Genomic DNA, 18,306 nt, shown 5'->3' with positions numbered 1-18,306 from the left:
GACAGACTCCACAAACAGGGACAGCGAACCCCGAACAGACCAGACACCGGGTGAAGGGAAGTTCAATTCAATTCAACTCAATTCAATTTTATTTGTATAGCGCTTTTAACAATTGTCACTGTCGCAAAGCAGTTTACACAATCAAAAGAATTACTTAAGTTTGTATGGAATGTGAATGTGTATGAATCAAAATGGTCAGTTTGTCCCTGATGAGCAAGCCGAGGGCGACAGTGGCAAGGAAAAACTCCCTGAGATGGCAAGAAGTGAGATGTATTTATATGTGTTGGTGATGAGGTTCAGGTGTGTGTGATTGGGATTCGGGAGATTGGGAGCGTTGATTGGGGGTAGAGCCTGGTGTGTCCATGACACCTGTAGATCCATCAACAATGATCTTGATTTAGCATCTCTGAGTGGTTAAACAGTCTGACTTTTGACTGAATTTCCTCCACTTTGTGAAAGCTCTGCATTTGTTTAAACACTCGTTCTCCCTACAGAATGATGAATTTCAAATTGTTCAGTGATGGCCTCAGAATCCTTCCCAGATTCCTAACAGCTACAGTTGCTTCTCTGTGGTCATGACTGATGTCCTTCCTTCATTCCCTGATTTAGACACAGGCTTGAGTGTTTCAAGACACGAAACATTCTGCTTTTATAGTAATAGACACAGTTCTTAATGATTAAATAATTTCTGCATTTGTTTAGTAACACCTGGCTGCTAATGACACTTTTAATGATTGTGGAAGAAGGAGGGTTGCATGTGGTGGTATCAAAAAGTTTCAAGACTATTTTTTTAACAGGACAAGAGACGGCAGCACAAGGCTGCACAGACAGATACCCACAGAGGAAGCATTGACCTTCAGTCAGTGTGCCAGAAGACATCGTCCTGTGTACATCGGGACATGTGCAAGGGCCAGGGGTAGCTCAGTGGTTAAGGGATTGGACTACGGTTTGGAAGATTCCAGGTTCAAAGCCCACAACCACCAAGTTGCCACTGTTGGGCCCTTGAGCAAGGCCCTTAACCCTCAACTGCTCAGATGTATAATGAGATAAAAAAAATGTAAGTCGCTCTGGATAAGAGCGTCTGCCAAATGCCTAAATGTAAATGTAATGTAATGTAATGTAAAACTGCTGCTATTCTGACCATTCGTTACCACATCTGCGATTTCATCCCAGACAACAAGTTAGAACAAACAGCGAATGTAAAATTCTGCATGAAACTGGGGAAATTTGCCACAGAGGCATTTGGCATGATTCTGCAAGGTTACCATTGTGCTGCAATGAGAGACGTTTTGGGTGGCAAGGATGCGTGCTTCCAGAACAGAAGAACATCACTGGAAGACGATGAGCGATCAGGAAGACCGTCAACGAGCTCAATCACTGAAAATGTCGACATCATTTGGAAGCTTGTGCAATTGTGATGATCATCAGAGAACAATCCACAACATTGTGCAATGCTCACTGTCTTTTTCAACATTTGCTGCATTGTACATAAAAAAATAATTCCTAGGTTCCAGACTTTCAATAACGAATTCTACTACTAGAAATTAAGACATCTGAGGGAGGATGTACAGCAAAAGTGGATCTGTGGCGAGAAAATCTCAAAACATTTTGATAACACCTCTACTTATTTTTTCCCACCAGGTTTCTAAACATTTTAAAATTTCCCAATTAAAGGGTATGTTTACTCTCTTTACCTATCCACTAAAAATTCAGCCTAAAAAAAAAAAAAAATCTTTTGCATTTTTAAGTTGTTTGTTTATAGACCTTGGTGAGGACCACACAATGACTATTTAGGGTCTGATTAAAAAAAAAAAAAAAAAGTAACTGCAAGAGAGTTTACCCCTAGCCTTTATATCTCAGTGAATAGTGCATGCCTCAGTGGTATGTGATTTCCTGCCAACATGTGGAAACTGAAAGCTATGCCATGTCTTTCTACATGACGCTGTGACACAGGACCCATTACTGCATGAATGAAACGTACCGTTGTAAGCTCATGAATAGATCATTGTGTTGGATGTCACCGAATGACAGCATCGTCACTGTCTTCAAGACAATCCACTGTGGTCAGCGTGTGGCTGTCTGAAGCTATGTGTGTGTCTTGTTCATGTCTAATACATTGGCTGTTTTTTTTTGTTTGTTTTTAGTTTTAAGATGAGCAACTTGCGTGACAGGTAAATCCTCTATGCACAGTCAGAATTGATATATATATCCACTTTCATGTCCTCTGTGCTCAAATACAGTTTATTATTGTTCATGCACACATATTGTTTTGTGTGTTATAAATAACACAGAGCATTACCTAACATTGCTAGACTGCTTGTCTGCACATTGTTATAGTGTCAGTGGTACAGGATTTGAGATGTTCCTATTATATACTGTACAAGGGTGGCTGGTACAAGCAGGCTAGCAAAGCTAAGTCGCTGTTTTTTAAAGATTAAAACTGTGAATATGAGTTTGCTTTTGTGGTATCTAGATAAAATTGTTAAGTGTTAACAAATGTTTTTTTAAGTTGATTATTACTCTGGATTTTTATTAGACATTTGGCTTACAGTAGGAAGAGATATACAAACAGATTTTCGCTTATATTTGATGGTATCCATGATTTTGTCTTATTTTTTTTGTACCCACTTATTTCTGGGATTTACCAGTGATTTCCTATTTTCGCTCTTTTCTTATGCAAGAGAAATTTTTCTTTTTTTCTTCTTAACAATATTTTTATTGATTTTAAACAGGGATATAACAAAGTAAACATGTATGGCCATTTTTGCAATCTGTGTTTATGAACCCCTTATAAACCCCTAAACCCCTCCCATCCCTGACTCCAAGCCAGTCTTACATGTCTAAGAAAGGCTAGACACTAAACATATTTAAAGAAGGAAAAAAATGAAATAAAAACATGGAGCTGGACATCTGGGAAAAGAAAAGTAGAAAGAGAAAAAGCAAAGGAAGGGCCCATTGCCTTCTCCAGAGACAGACAAGACATAATATCCCTGACCCACTGGGCATGAGTGGGTGACGTGGCACCCTTCCACTTGACTGCCTGGCCAGGAGGGACGCAAAAAGACACTAAACGACGCTTATCTTCCTCTCTAATTATGCCAAAAAGAGCATCTGATTCAGGTCTGGTTCACGATTGCAATTCAGTATGTCAGTTTCAAAGACATCCCTCCAGAATTTTTCAAATTAGGGCATGTCATGTCCAATACATATGAATAAGAGACGCCTTCTTCGCTTTTACATTTATTACAGCAAAGATTGACATCTGGGTAGAAACGAGCCCTGTGTACAACCTTAAACTGTAATAAAAAGCGAAGTGGGGGGGGGGGGGGGGGGGATGGGGGGTTGTAGGGGGGCATGAGGAGGTTGAGTTGACAAGTTTGAAATTTGAGTTTCATTTGTCATCTGACAGTGTCAAATTTACTTCTTTTTCCCAAGCTGTTTAACGTTGCTTAAAGTGGTGTGACTTGATCCCATTAATATTTCATGAATAGTGTATTTTAGGCCTTTACGCAGTGGGGACAAACGGAGGAAATTATCTATAATATTTGCATCAGAAGCCTCAGGGAAATTTGGTATTGAAGAACTACTGAAGTGTCTTACTTGCAAATATCTGTATAGGTTAAACCTTTCAGACAGCTGTTCAAATGATGCAAACCTATCATTAACAAAAGATCTTTGCAAAGCTTGATGCCCTTACTGTAACATTCCTGAAAGACTGAATCATGAAAGGAAGGACGAAAGAGATGGTCAGAAACGCAAGAGAAAAGAGTTTGTCCAATGCACAGAAAAACAAGTTTTAAAACTAAGACTTGATTTAGAAATTGATGTGGCATATAATCAAATTTAGACTGTGATATGTTTTAGAGAGGTTATAATGTTTGGATCATTTAATTCACAGGATAATGAGATATTACTGGTCAATTGATCCCAATTAAGACTATAAAACCCCTTAGATGCTTGCATGCATCCTGCTTCTGAAAGGCTTACAGATTGCTGTCAGACGCTTTGTCCATCCAGGGTTCATGCAGAGAGAACATTTTAGAGACCGCACGGATTTGATGAGGCAAATAAGTGGACTCTGAGCTACTATCAGGACAAATTGTTACAAAAAAACCCTACATTTTATTTATAAAACTTCAACATAGATGACAGAAAATAAGCTCCCACTTCATGTGCTATCAAATCACTTTTTTTTTTCTTTAAGTGTACTGTATTTCTCTTTCACTACTGCTGTAGTTCCTCTTTTAATTACCTTTTCTTCCTCTTTAATTCTAGCAGCCGATTTGCAGACGGCACAGCACACACTTGCCCTTATGTGGTGCTTAGGGGGTGTTATCTATGTTAATCTTATACGTCTCTAATATAAGATAAAGTGAGATTTGGAGCGTTTTGTTAATCTACCAAAAAAAACTACAACAATAAAATAAAGTCAATGTTAAGTAGACTCTTTAATTTGACACTTGCAATTGAACTCTGGTGCATCCTACTGCTATGAATGGTTCTTGAGATCTTGAAGTTCTTTTATAACTTGATTAGTGTCCACCTGTGCAACTATGTACCTGTAAATTCACTGAACAAGATTAAAACCTTATTATTACAAAAAACCTTTCTGTAACATTCAAAGCACCCAAAAGCATGATGGAGGCTATCATTCTCAAAGGGCCTTGGTCAGAGAGGTAAACAAGAACTCAAGGGGCACTATAAATGGGATCTTGAGTTCCCTTGTAGGGATGAAAGAGACATACAGCCATGACTGCAACACCAATAAGGCCTCTATGAGAAAGCAGCCAGACAGAAGCCATTCCTCACTGAAAGACACACAAAAGGTCGGGAGTTTGACAAAAAGCATCTGAAGAACTCCAAAACCATGGGAAACAAAATCCATTGGTCTGATAACACATATATTGAACTATTTGGAATCAGAAAATCAGGCACTGCGCATCGGCTTATTAAAACCTTCCATCCAGTCAAACACGGTGGTGGCAGCATCATGCTGTGGGGATGTTTTTCTGTAACTGAGACGGAAAATGAAAAATTGATGCATATAAAATAAAGAGGTATCCTAAATAAAAACCTTCTTCAGATTGCTCAGGATCTCAAGCTGGGATGATGGTTTACATTTCAACTAAAACTCCACCCAAAGCATACCACAAGGAAAACACAGAGTAACTCTGTGAAAGTCCTGGGGCCAGAGCTGAACCCAACAGATCATGTCTGGAGAGATGTAAAAATGTCTGTGCCTCAAGTCTGCCTGTTTAACTTAGTTAAGATTGACTAATTCGGTGAAGAAGAATAAAAGAAACTTTCAAAAAAGGTGTGCCAAGTTGTAGCTTTATTCACAAGCAGACTTGAGGCTGTCAATGATGTCAAAGGTGCTTCAACTGAGTACTAAGTGATGGGTCTGAATACTTAGGTAAATTGGATATTTCAGTCCTCATTGTTTTTTTTTTTATATAAATGTGCTCCAAACACTTGTTTGTACTTTAACATGAATTACTGTGTGTATATTTATGAGATAAAAAGAAATCCAGTGTAAGATGAGTGTGAAACAAACAAAACGTGGAAAACTTGAAAGGGTCTGAAAAGGGTCTTTCTCTCTGCACTGTATTTACAGTACAACCCTGAATAGTGATGCTTCTAGACAAATGCCATCTAAAATAATTGTGCTGTATTTTATCTTAGACAATACATAGTAAGACATAAAATGTAGAACGTCATGGACTGTTTTCAGTCTTTTTATTGACCTAAAACAGAGCTCGCATGCGGACAAAAGGCCAAATCACACAAAAACCCCAATGTTAAAAATACTCATGAACAATCAAGACATTTGAGAATCCGCTCTCTTCTCTGTAGTAACCACAACATGTGGTAGGCACTCTTAACACGAATGCAGTCGTTTAACCAAGCAATTAAGCCTCAAATTATTGTCTAGCCAGAGAGACAAAAAGCCTGATCTCCACTTTTGGAAAAAAAATAAATAAAAGTGGATGATTAGTGTCCTAATGGATCACTCACTATAGTAAAGCCCATAATGCTGGAGCTCTGGATAATGCTAAGGCACTTCCTTGCCACTCATCTCCCCCTTTCACATTCATTCGGCCTCTCAATGATGGACCAACCAATGGTTATATGTCCCAAGAGCTGGTCTGTAATGCCTGCTAATGCACTTATCTTTCCCTGTTACATTTGTTCTGCATAGCGGCTCACTTTAAATTCATTTATATTCCTCACAGGACAATCATGGTGCAATGTAATTAAGCATTCAAAAATCCAATAGCAAATAGGACAAAGTGATATTGTATAACAATCCAGAATCAGATCTGGGAATTAGTGAGAGGAAGTGAAAGGGCAGGTGGGAGGGGGTGTAATGGTTTAGTGACTCACGTCTCTGTTAAACATAACCACATGCATCACACAAACCACCAACCAGACACGGCTGAAACGCTAACCTCTTTGGCACTGATCTTAAGCCTAGACTATGTGCTTGGAAATAAAACCTTTGAACAGAGAGACTTGGTCACAGTGCTTTATTAACGACACATTCAGCATATGAGACATAATTAAAAACTTCCCTCAGTTCTCTTATTTCTGAGGGGAAATTACAACATGTGGCCATGGTTTTTAACCCTAAGTAGCTTTAAAATATTGACTTAATGTCCATGGCACTTCAATAAATTAAGTTAACAAACGTACATATTTCTATTTTGTGAGTTTACCATAAACCTGCCATTATTTACATTTTGCTGCAATTACATAGTTTACTTATTTCAGCCCTTAATTGAAATACATTGATCTGTAAAATATTTTTTTCAATATAGGGACAATTCATCTTCCTGTATTGGAATTTAAAAGAGTTTATTTTTGAACATCCACATCACAATGTATCACTGTGGCTTTTCCTTCCCTACTAATCACCATTACTGTTCCCAATGGAAGAAAAGAAAGACTTTCTTTGTATTCATACAATTGTATTTTATTTAAATAATACTTTGCTGAATACACTGCAGTGCTCAGTTATGAAAGTCTTTAACTCAAGAACTAATATATAGGCATAAATTAAACATATTTAGTGCAGAATTGTGGTGCAGAGTGTACAGTACTGCCTCGGAACTCCAGGCCAGTAGTTGGACTGCCTGTGCTACATCGCATATAAAGATGAATGAGTGTGTATGTGTATATGTGTGTGTGTGTGTGTGTGCAGAAATTATGGCCCAGTGCTTGCCTTGTGCCCAGTATTTCTGGGAAAGGTTTTTTATCCAGGTTAACCCTAAGCATGAGAAAGCATGTACTGAATATAAATGAATGAATGAATTATTTAATAAATGTTACTTTTAACTACATTCTTTTAATCAAAACTACAAAAACTGAATCCTTGATGAATATCAGATGATATTAGTAGATAAAAACTGTGAGGGGCGTTCCAGTCGCCAGGATTTAAATAAGTCCTGACATCACTTCAAACCATTTCCACAAATTTAAGCCATTAAAGGAGTTCCTGGAAGGCCGGCGTTTCAGACACGAAGCAGGCACTTTCGATCAAGGCTCTGGCATACTGAGAAGCCTTTCTACCTTGATGGTATGCAGGCACTAGTGAAACACTGGGTTAAGTGCATTAGTGTAGCAGGAGAATATATGGAGAAATAAAGGTAGATTTCACTTTCAGTAGATTTATCTGTGTTCTGCACAGTCTTGGTTTGACTTGAACATCCAACGTATACAAGATTTCAGAAAACATTTAATTCTGCCAAGGGCTAGTGTATTTTAAAAGTACCTAGCTTATTTTAACGGACATATCTAGATACTTAAATGATTATTTTAATATTAAATTATATTTCCATTATAATGATTTTGTTGATCTGTACTGTCATCATGATCTGTACTGGATTATGTTTTCTTCTTGCTTTTCCTAGGGGCTTTGTAACTGGATGTACGGTGCTCATTTCGATCAAATTCATCATGGCCTTCCCTTTGGGAGAAAAAAAAATATCAGTAAAATTAATCTTTCATTGAAAGAGGTTTATCGGGTGAAACATTGTTAAACAGTGATTCTGCCATCAACAACTCTAGATCATCTTGTGACTAACTGAAGTATGCCACCGAAGAAAAACTCTTAACCTTCCGGTCATCTTGACCCCTTTTGGATCGATTTTAAAATCTGGTCAGTTTATCGACTGGTTATAATAATAAACCCATTTAAAGCCTTAAAAAAATTTAACCAATCTTTGTTTGTTAGAAAGTGCGCTCTGAGAATTCCGAACAGACACACTCCACAGAAAATGTGGAGGCATAGAAAGTAAAGAACTATGGGCATACCTTTAAATAAAATTTAGAGATAAAGGGTTCAATTTGCTATGAAATTTGGAAAAATTTTGTGGTCTGATGAGTCCAGATTGACATCAAGGTAATAAGGGATGCGCATGAAGCAATGCACCCATCATGCATACTGTAGTGCTAGCTGTACAAGCCTCTGGAGGCAATGTTATGATCAGGGGTTGGTAAGCCTAGGCTCAGGAACGTTATGTGAAAATAAAATAAACTAAGCTGATGATCTGAATGTACTGAATGACCAGGTTATCAGGTTTTCTTCTCTGGTGACATGGCAATTTAGGGAGTTATTCCAGGACTTAAATTGTGAAAAAGTGGTTCTGGGAGCATGGAGAAATCACTTTCACATATGAATTGGCCACCACATTTTGCGCTGTGATCAAAGTAATTAAATCAACAAAATAGGGAGTATATGACCTTTTTTATGCAGGCATTGTAAATATAATATTATATAATGGAAACAAAATATTTTGTTAAGTGGACTCAAAGTGGTTTCTACCTAAAACAGCGATTGCAGTACAGGTCCTGGTCACATGTGTGGCAACGAATGGTGGCATCCTGATTACAGATACAGCACCAGGGCAGCTCATCTTCATCCTCGTCCTCATCATCACCATCACATCTGGCACTCCAGTTAACAGAGACTGCAGGGGGCTTTGTTTTAGCTGACTGCGATGGAATCTTACATAAATACAATACATAGAATGGAGTAAATATATCTTAGGCAAGAGTTAATGAAGCATAAAAGAGTGCTTGTTAAAGTTGAAGTGCCCCCCTAAGGCATAAACATGAATTACACTTTCTCAAAAAAGCCATTCTAAACCTTACTATAAATGTCCTTTCTAATCAAATGGAAACAGGGGTGCTAAATATAGAAATAGTTTGCTACTTTAGTGGGATGTTAGAAGCAGCAAATGTAGGCTGTATGGAGGTAGATAACCGTCCACATACCCTGTGTAATAAACCTAACTGATTGTGTGTGAACTGGAAGTGTGTAGAAATTTTGTTACCTTTTTCTTATTGAAATTAGGCTTTTCTTTATTTTCTGGGCCACTGTACTCTAGAGGGATGTTATAACCACTGGCTTCATCTAAAGTAGTCTCTTCTGACATCTAGAGGGAAAAAACAGACAAAGTAGGTTGTGTAAATAAATGACTATAGTTTTGTCACATGGTCCACCCTTTGTCCATTTAATTGTGACAATTCCTAACAAAAATAATAATTTAATAGTACATTACAGCAAATAATAACTTTATAGTACAATTAAACTAATATATACAAGAGTGTTCAAATCAGAATTAGGCTTTTGATTGCGCACAATGATCCAGTTATACTAACACACATATCACAGTGTTTCACTAGCGCTTAGATCCCATAAAGGGAGAAAGTTTTCTCAGACATGATCATACTGTCTGTTTCATGTCTGAAACATGGAACTCCTTTAATGGCCCATATGGAAATGGCTCGGAACGAGGTGAGGACTGTATGGGGACGTGGCAAAAACTCCCAGCCGAGTTCCTGTAAAGTGCAAATGGTGTTCGTGAATAATTGTGTACTGTTACCACAAACAGATGTGACTTTTTTTTTGTTGCACCATTTAAAACTGATTGACATTTCTGTAAATGTCAATCAGTTTTATGGCTTCGTTCATGAGAATTTCATCTTGAGTCCCGGTTTGACTTGAACGCTCCTCATAATACACTACATATAGTCTGTTATCTTTATTTCTACAACCACTTTCTACCTTCTTTAGAATCCTTGCAACTGCTTCCTCCTCAGTCTCTTCATCACTGTCAGGTTGCTGGAAGTCTGTTATTGTGACTGAAACACACAAACACAGCCATACAACACCCAAATTCCAGAAGCAGTGATACACAGTTGTTGTTATAAAACTGAAAAACACCCCAGGGGAATCCATGTCCTGGCATGTTCCTGGGAGGTGGGTGGAAGCAGAGGACTTGGAGAAAAACCACATGAAACCAGGGGAGGGGAGCTCCTATATCACACCACAATCCTACAGCACAGTACTGTTCATTTGTTTTTATTTGGTTGATATACCTCATGTTCAATTCAGTTTTGAATTTAGAATGTGCCTTTTTTTTTTTAAAGAGGATTTACTAATATGTTATTGATCAACTTTATTGACCATTACAGTGGGGCAAAAAAGTATTTAGTCAGCCACTAATTGTGCAAGTTCTCCCACTTAAAAAGATGAGAGAGGCCTGTAATTTTCATCATAGGTATACCTCAACTATGAGAGACAAAATAGGAAAAAGTGAATTAATCAAAAAGTGAAATCCATATTGTAGGATTTTTAATGAATTAATTGGTAAATTCCTCAGTAAAATAAGTATTTGGTCACCTACAGTACAAACAAGCAAGATTTCTGGCTCTCACAGACCTGTAACAACTTCTTTAAGAGGCTCCTATGACCTCCACTCGTTACCTGCATTAATGGCATCTGTTTAAATTTAGTTATTAGTGTAAAAGACACCTGTCCACAACCTCAACCAGTCACACTCCAAACTCCACTATGGCCAAGAACAAAGAGCTGTCAAAGGACACCAGAAAGAAAATTGTAGACCTGCTACAGGTAACGAGCAGGCTGGGAAGACTGAATCTGCAATAGGTAAGCAGCTTGGTGTGAAGAAATCAATTGTGGGAGCAATTATTAGAAAATGAAAGACATACAAGAACACTGATAATCTCCCTCGATCTGGGCCTCCATGCAAGATCTCACCCCGTGGGGTCAAAATGATCACAAGAACTGTGAGCAAAAATCCCAGAAAGACATGGGGGGACCTAGTGAATGACCTGCAGAGAGCTGGGACCAAAGGAACAAAGGGACTCGAATCCTGCAGTGCCAGACGTGTCCCCCTGCTTAAGCCAGTACATGTCCGGGCCCGTCTGAAGTTTGCTAGAGTGCATTTGGATGATCCAGAAGAGGACTGGGAGAATGTCATGTGGTTAGATAAAAACCATGCTTTTCTGCAAAGGAACCAGGACGACTGATTCGTGTAAAGGAAAGATGGAATGGGGCCATGTATCGTGAGATTTCGAGTGAAAACCTCCTTCAGCAAGGGCATTGAAGATGAAACGTGGCTGGGTCTTTGAGCATGACAAAGATCCCAAACACACCACCCGGGAAACGAAGGAGTGGCTTCGTTAGGTCCTAGAGTTGAAAGTCCGTGTTGCCCAGCGACAGCCCCAAAACATCAACAAGAATGGGCCAAAATACCAGCAACAGTGTGTGAAAACCTCGTGAAGACTTACAGAAAACGTTTGACCTCTGTCATTGCCAACAAAGGGTATATAACAAAGTACTGAGATGAAATTTAATTATTGATCAAATACTTATTTTCTACCATAATTTGCAAAAAAATTCATTAAAAATCCTACAATGTAATCATTTTGACCCCAGATCGAGGGAGATTATCAGTGGTCTTGTATGTCTTTAATTTTCTAATAATTGCACCCACAGTTGATTTCTTCACACCAAGCTGCTTACGTATTGCAGATTCAGCCTGGTGCAGGTCTACAATTTTGTTTCTGGTGTCCTTTGACAACTCTTTGGTCTTGGACAGATGTCTTTTATAAGGATAACAGATGCCATTAGTACAGGTAATGAGTGGAGGACAGAGGAGCCTTTTAAAAAAGTTGTTACAGGTCTGTGAGAGCCAGAAACCTTGCTTGTTTGTAGGTGACGAAATACTTATTTTCTTCCATAATTTGCAAATAAGTTCTAGATTTGTCCCTGATTTTTTCCCTGATTTAGTCATGTCCAATTCCTTCCCATCACTAGGGGGCTCCCACATTAAGCTTCTACTACCACTCAGTCGGGTGGGCAGCAGATTATCACGCGTTTCCTCCGACCCCTGTGACGTCACTGACCGCATTTTTTCGAACTGCTTGCTCATGCACCATTGGGGGGAGGGTAACACACTCAGAGGACAGCGTCTCCGGCTGTGAGAGGTTACAGCATCACCCGGGGATCGCAAATGGTCCCACAATTCTGATGGCTCCAATCAAGAGCGTCTGTGAGCTCACGCAATCGGAAGGAGCGGATAGCGCTGTCCTCCGAGTGTGTTACGCCGCCTTTAACGGTGTGTGAGCGAGCAGTTCGAAAATATGCGGTCGGTGATGTCACGTGGGTCGAAGGAATCAAGTGATAGTCTGCGGCCCACCCAACTGAGTGGTAGTAGAAGCTTAATGTGGGAGCCCATATATCCATAGGAAATATATTATTATAGTAATGATAATCAGTTTCCATGGAGTTTGTATTGAATACTTATCCACATGACAATTAGTTAATAATCAAAAACATCCACATTACACCTCCAGCAACACTGAGCTACCTTTGTCTGGGTCTCGTCCTTGCAGCACAGCCATTCTTTTGGCTATCTGAAGAAGTTGCCCTTGGCAGTTTTCCTCTCGTTTCAGCTCCTCCATGGCCTCAGCGAGCAAGCGTCTCTTTTCTTCCTCCATCTGCTTGAGTAACACCTGCTCGTCATCCAAATTCTCGTCCACTGTCCCGCTTGCTTGCTTGTTTAGATCGTTTAGTGGTGTGAATGCATTATCGGAGTTATCATCTATATTATATCACATGAAAGAAAGAAATATAGAGTAGATCCTAAACTGAACCATTATAAACAGGGCCAACATTATACAAGCTGATCATAAATACCGTCAGGGCACTGCTGTCTGTCAATAGCAACTTCCTCAGACATCTGCGTGATCAAGTCATTAGCCTGTTCGGTTTGAGTCCTGCTCTCAGGAGGCTGGTGAACCTGAGACATCGGCATCAGTAAACAATATGGTGGGACAATTTTCAAAACATTTGCCATCACATCACAAGAGAATAGATCGCAGGATTGTGGTGACCATGTAATATCCATATATTTCTTTCAACAGATAAGCTGGTCTCAGGTAGGAGTGCAGTTACCAGCATGACAATATACTGGAAAATAAAAACTGAAATAATGTTGAATATAAACTTACACAAAATTTGTCTCATCAATAATTGCATAGGAAATAAATGTCCAAATGCAGCATATAACAAACATATAACTACAAAATTATATTAATTATTGTATTAATTATTTAATTAACTACTTGCTTCAATACACTACTAAAGGCTACAAAAGAAGATAAAAAAAACATTTAAGCGTTGATTTGTCCCTTAGAATTCTGAATTTATTCTAAGGAAGGTTTTATCTGAAATTAAAGTCAGAACTCGAATAAACTGCCATGACTTATATTATATAAGGTCATAAGGCCATGACCCATTATATATAAAATATAATACTTTCCTTACTTAAATAATTAAATATATTTCATGCCTCCTTTATACTTTCCAAGGTTTAAGCAGTTACTGTCGTTTACTGAACCCATGACACTGGCTCTCTTCTACCATACTTTTAACATGAACGAATCGCCTAAACAGTCTAGTCTACCCTAGTCTCTAGGGCTGGGAAGCACCAGGGACTACCTGATATAATATCATGATACCCAGGTGTCGATTTGTATTGTGATTGAGTATCACGATTTTATGAATATCCCAATTCAATATTACATGTTTTTTTTCCAGATTTTGATACAATTCCACACAATCTTAGCAAATTATTTGCTCCTACCATACAGTATTCTGTGCTGCCAATGTGTGACTATTTTAAAGTGCGCCATCTGTAGGATTTCAGAGGAACTGTGATGTTTTTATACCTTCAATGCAAACATATATAAATTTAAAATGTATATAAAAAAAAAAAATTAAGAATCAGTGCTGCGATACATGTATTGCCAAACATAACTAAATCGATTTCGCCCTCATCTTTCAAAACCATTCCATGCAAAACCATTTAACCAAAATAAAAGCAAACATAAGGAACCATTTTTTTTTTTTTTTTAATCCGGAATTTAGCCTTATACTTACTGGTGGAGAAGCCTGAGAAGGAGCTGGTCTTCCTTGCAAAGCAGCTAAACGGTCTTCCATATCTCGAGCTGAAGGCACTGGCTGATCTGGAGCTTTCAGGGCAGCAAGACGAGCCTCTATCTCCTTCTCAGATGGAATGGATTCTACACACAGATAGATCGAAGATGTATTATTTATTTACTTTCTGTACTGCTCAAGCCCTTACCAGGGAACTCAGGCCACAAGGGCACGCTGAATGGGGTGCCAACCCATTAAAGGGTGCAGGCACACACATTTAAGGTTGAGTTATGCTTCTGTGTCAAGTCTATTCAGTGCCAACACTGTAGGCTAAGCAAGTTGTGGACTGGTGTGTCTGTGCCGCACTTAAATTACACCTCCAAACCAGTTGGCGGTGGGGTTTCTATGCTTCTGTGTTGAGCCTCTTCGCCACTTTCGGGTCAGTTTTAAATGCCAAGTATTTCTGTCCATTTTTCGGACTCCCTTTAAGTGTCACTGTGATATTACATTTTTACATTGCATTTAGAAATGTGAAAAAGCATTGCCAGATCTTTTTTTAATGCATTTTATTTTTACTGACATAAGAAACTTATCCAGGAAATATCAAACACATTAAAAGCATCTCAGAGATAACATGATTAACAGACAAAACTTAAAGTATTGTATTGTTCAAAAGTCTAAAGGCACCCTGTGTTTTTTTTTTTTAACAAACTTTTTTTTTAAATTTTGAACTTTATTTATAATTGAGTCAGTACAAAATCATTTCTGATTTTTAAACATCATATCCCAGCACAAAATAAAAAAAAAAAAATACTTGTCGCCAGGAAAGAAAGCAGCATATTATATAACTGACCACTTTTTAGACTAAAAACTAAATGGAAGCTGCTGAGATTTGCATACAAAAAAGAAGCAGGTGCACCAGGCAAAGCCCTCAGAAGAACTGAAAAACACAAATTCTTCTGCCGCCGGTGGCTGGAGTTTGTGTGGCTGGTGTAGCGGGCGTGCCTCACCAGGTATCAGCGTAATAATATATCGGCCGAAACATTGGAGCAGCGCGAGGAGCGGCAGTGAGTTGACCGCACACTCGATTCGCAGGTAGCAGGTGGTAGCACGCGGGCATTAGGATCTGAAGGCGGGCGGAGCTGTGGGGACTCTCTAGTACACAAATTGTACCAGAGACCTAAAGGGTCCTCAAAGCATTGTCACACCAAATACTGTCTGTTTCATTAATAACGGTTTATTAGCCATTTACAGGTTTTTTGCCTACAGCATTTATTTGCATGTTTCTTAAGACTTTTGCCAATTACTGCAAAAAACTTCAATTTCATTGATTCAATAAAAGCGATTTATGGTGAAGAAACTGGAAATGCAATACAATCAGGTGGATCACAGTTGCGCAATCTGTGTCTCCATGATGTGCAGTTACTTTTATGAGGAGCTGCACATTAGGGTAAGCCATACCTGTAGGTTAAGGTGTAGGGTACCTGATGCAGAAGCATAAACCAATTTTTGACACCCAATCATACACCAATTTGGAAAAACAATCAGTCTAAAATACATCTTGTGACTACATGCAAAGCCGTGTCAGATGCACCTCAGTGTTGAACCATACATCTTAACTGTGTTAATGAATGTGTAACACTCTTACTTGGTTTCGTTTCCTCTTTCAGCTTCTGGAGTCTTTGTGCAATCACCTGGTCCTCCTTACTAAGACCCTTAGTTGAAATGAGAGATGGTGTATTATGCTTTCCACTAGCATGTCTTGAAGGCTGATCAGGTTGATTTTGTTTGGCTTCAAGAGCAGCAACGCGCCTGCAATCCAAAACAATATTAACGTAAAGTAAGGACACTGCGTGATATGATTTCAGCAAGAAAACATTTTCTTAGCTCTTACTTTTTATAGTTTTCAGGCGGGGACCATCTTCCAGCATCATTCTGTTTTTCACCACTATATGTAAAAAAGAGTATTTATACCTCATTTATACTGTTTATCCTAAGAGCACAATATAATGTATCGGTGTATTAGAAAGCAAACCTTGTTAGATTGCCATGGCACTGCTTGCAGACTTTTTGCTGAGTGTTACCGTAGCGGGGCACCAACGCACTGAACGATAGACATCCTGAACAAAATGAGCGTCCACAGTTTTTGCAGCCCAACTGTAATGACATGAAATGTTCATTAGTCAAAATGATAAAACTGGTCAGGATGAATCAAAATCTCTATATTATAGATATCGACCAAGACGCTTTGTGACAATGTCAAAAGTGTTGTACAAAGAACTGGAACCATCTAACATCTTAAGTATGTACGCAGAACTAGTACAGATACAGAACTCAGCAATGAAATGCAGTTTAGCACCTACCAGAAGTGCAAATAATAGTGTAATAATAGGGTAATAATACATTTGCGCAAATATAGGCACTGTGCAAATTATAAGGTGCAGTTAAATAAATAGAGTTTATATTATCCACACACAAACACACAGTAAATATTATATTATGTAACATGGCTATGCAGTGAGAATATGACGCAAGTACTGAATAGATATTGCTATATAGTGAAGACGGGGATATAAGCAGCTAATGTTCATAATAATTAGCAGGATATGTGTGTGTGTGTATACAGTATATATCCATTTAGAAACCTCTGTAGACCAACCAGGGACCGTGGATTCCCTGTTTATTCCTATTTTACAACTGGAAACACTCACACACGCATTTAAACACTACAAACTCCAATCTGCATGTCTTAATACTGTGGGGGGAGTACCTGGAGGAAACCCACCAAGTAAACTCCATGCACACTGACGCAGACCTTGGCCTCCCATGACCCTGACACCAGTTCCCCGTTTTTCCTTCCTTAGACCAGGAACATCCCACAAGAGCTGCAGTTTTGGAGTTACTCTAACCTTGTCCTCTAGCCATCACAATTTGACCATTATTAAAGACATTTAAATCCTTAAGCGTACCTATCATTTTTGCTTCCCACACTGGGTAAAAGGTTCACTGCAGCCTAATACATCCTACCCACTTCCAACGTCCACTGTACAAGAAATTGAACATGTAGCTACAGTGACAAATTGAGATGGCTAGACAACTGCGTCAGAACAGCTCCAAAACTGCAGTTCTTGTTGGATGTTCCCGGCCTCAAGTGGTCAGGACATACCAAAAGTGATCCAAGGAAGGCGAGAGGGTCGTGGGTGGCCAAGGCTTACGGATGCACAAGGGGAACAAAGGCTGGCCTGAGTAGTCTGATCCAATAGAAGCGCTAGTGTAGAGCAAATTGAGGGACAGTTAATGCTGGGTGTATTAGAAAGATGTATATATATTGCATGACTGTTTTGGTGTCAAGGGGAGGGGACCTACTCCATATTAGGCAGGTGGTCATAATGTTTTGGCTAATCAGTGTATATACAAATCTACATTTATATGTGAATAATAGGGGGAAAGGCACATGGTAATACAACTGTGAGATGTAGTACAGGGAAAAGTAGGTAAAAGTCTTGTTGTTTTAGTAAACAGACAGGTGTCATGTCTTTACAATCTGTATGAATCACAAGTTTCAATTAACAATCTATTGAATATATTTCTTTTAAAAAAATATAATAACTGTAATAATATTGTGTCTGCTACATGTCATTTTATCACATCACTGTATCCGTTGTTTATACAGAAAACAAGATTGATTGAGCTTCTCCTATTAATAATTCAGGTAAAAGTTTTCCCCCCTAAAATGTAAACACAAATAGACAAACCTCTTTTTTGAAGAGAGTGAACTTTGAAGCACAACCATAACAACGCTTATCCATAGCTGGCCTTCCACTCACTGGAACTGCTGCAGTTATTGTCAAACAACAGACGACACAACACAACACAACACGCGATTCCAGACGAACAAATAAAAAAAACTTTATTAATTCATATACACAACTTAATGTGTTGCCTAAATTAATTAAAACGTTTAATGAACAAAAAATTATATTGCACAAACACAAAACTCATGTCAAACAAGCTAAATACCGGAAGTAAAACATGTTTTGTGAGCTCACGGGAAA

The 18,306-nt window shown here is 38.7% G+C and overlaps 1 protein-coding gene across 1 annotated transcript; it reads right to left on the bottom strand.

Annotated features, from left to right (window-relative positions):
* Positions 1–6,510: 6,510 nt before the first annotated feature.
* On the bottom strand, positions 6,511–18,268 carry zfyve19 (zinc finger, FYVE domain containing 19). Its single transcript, XM_053510573.1, has 11 exons — positions 18,007–18,268; positions 16,287–16,408; positions 16,146–16,199; positions 15,900–16,063; positions 14,255–14,397; positions 13,010–13,112; positions 12,681–12,914; positions 10,070–10,146; positions 9,336–9,437; positions 8,825–9,006; positions 6,511–7,966 (listed from the first exon to the last, which is right to left on the bottom strand). Exons 1-11 carry the CDS (start codon positions 18,058–18,060, stop codon positions 7,885–7,887), a joined length of 1,317 nt encoding a protein of 438 aa, XP_053366548.1. The 5' UTR covers positions 18,061–18,268; the 3' UTR covers positions 6,511–7,884.
* Positions 18,269–18,306: the final 38 nt, after the last annotated feature.

The sequence above is a fragment of the Clarias gariepinus genome, chromosome 13 (assembly GCF_024256425.1).
Source record: "Clarias gariepinus isolate MV-2021 ecotype Netherlands chromosome 13, CGAR_prim_01v2, whole genome shotgun sequence".
Classification (NCBI taxonomy): domain Eukaryota; kingdom Metazoa; phylum Chordata; class Actinopteri; order Siluriformes; family Clariidae; genus Clarias; species Clarias gariepinus.
Note: the sequence above shows the minus strand (reverse complement) of the source record. Positions and strands in the feature narration are given on the sequence as shown.

What these genes read in the sequence shown, in the direction of transcription:
- zfyve19 (XM_053510573.1), bottom strand. Translation starts at nt 18,060, where the DNA reads ATGGATAAGCGTTGTTATGGTTGTGCTTCAAAGTTCACTCTCTTCAAA. An exon ending in TGCCATGGCAATCTAACAAG is followed by an intron (nt 16,200 to 16,286) that starts GTTTGCTTTCTA and finishes TTTTACATATAG; the next exon opens with TGGTGAAAAACAGAATGATG. An exon ending in TACTGCAATCGCTGTTTTAG is followed by an intron (nt 7,967 to 8,824) that starts GTAGAAACCACT and finishes TTTCTCCCAAAG; the next exon opens with GGAAGGCCATGATGAATTTG.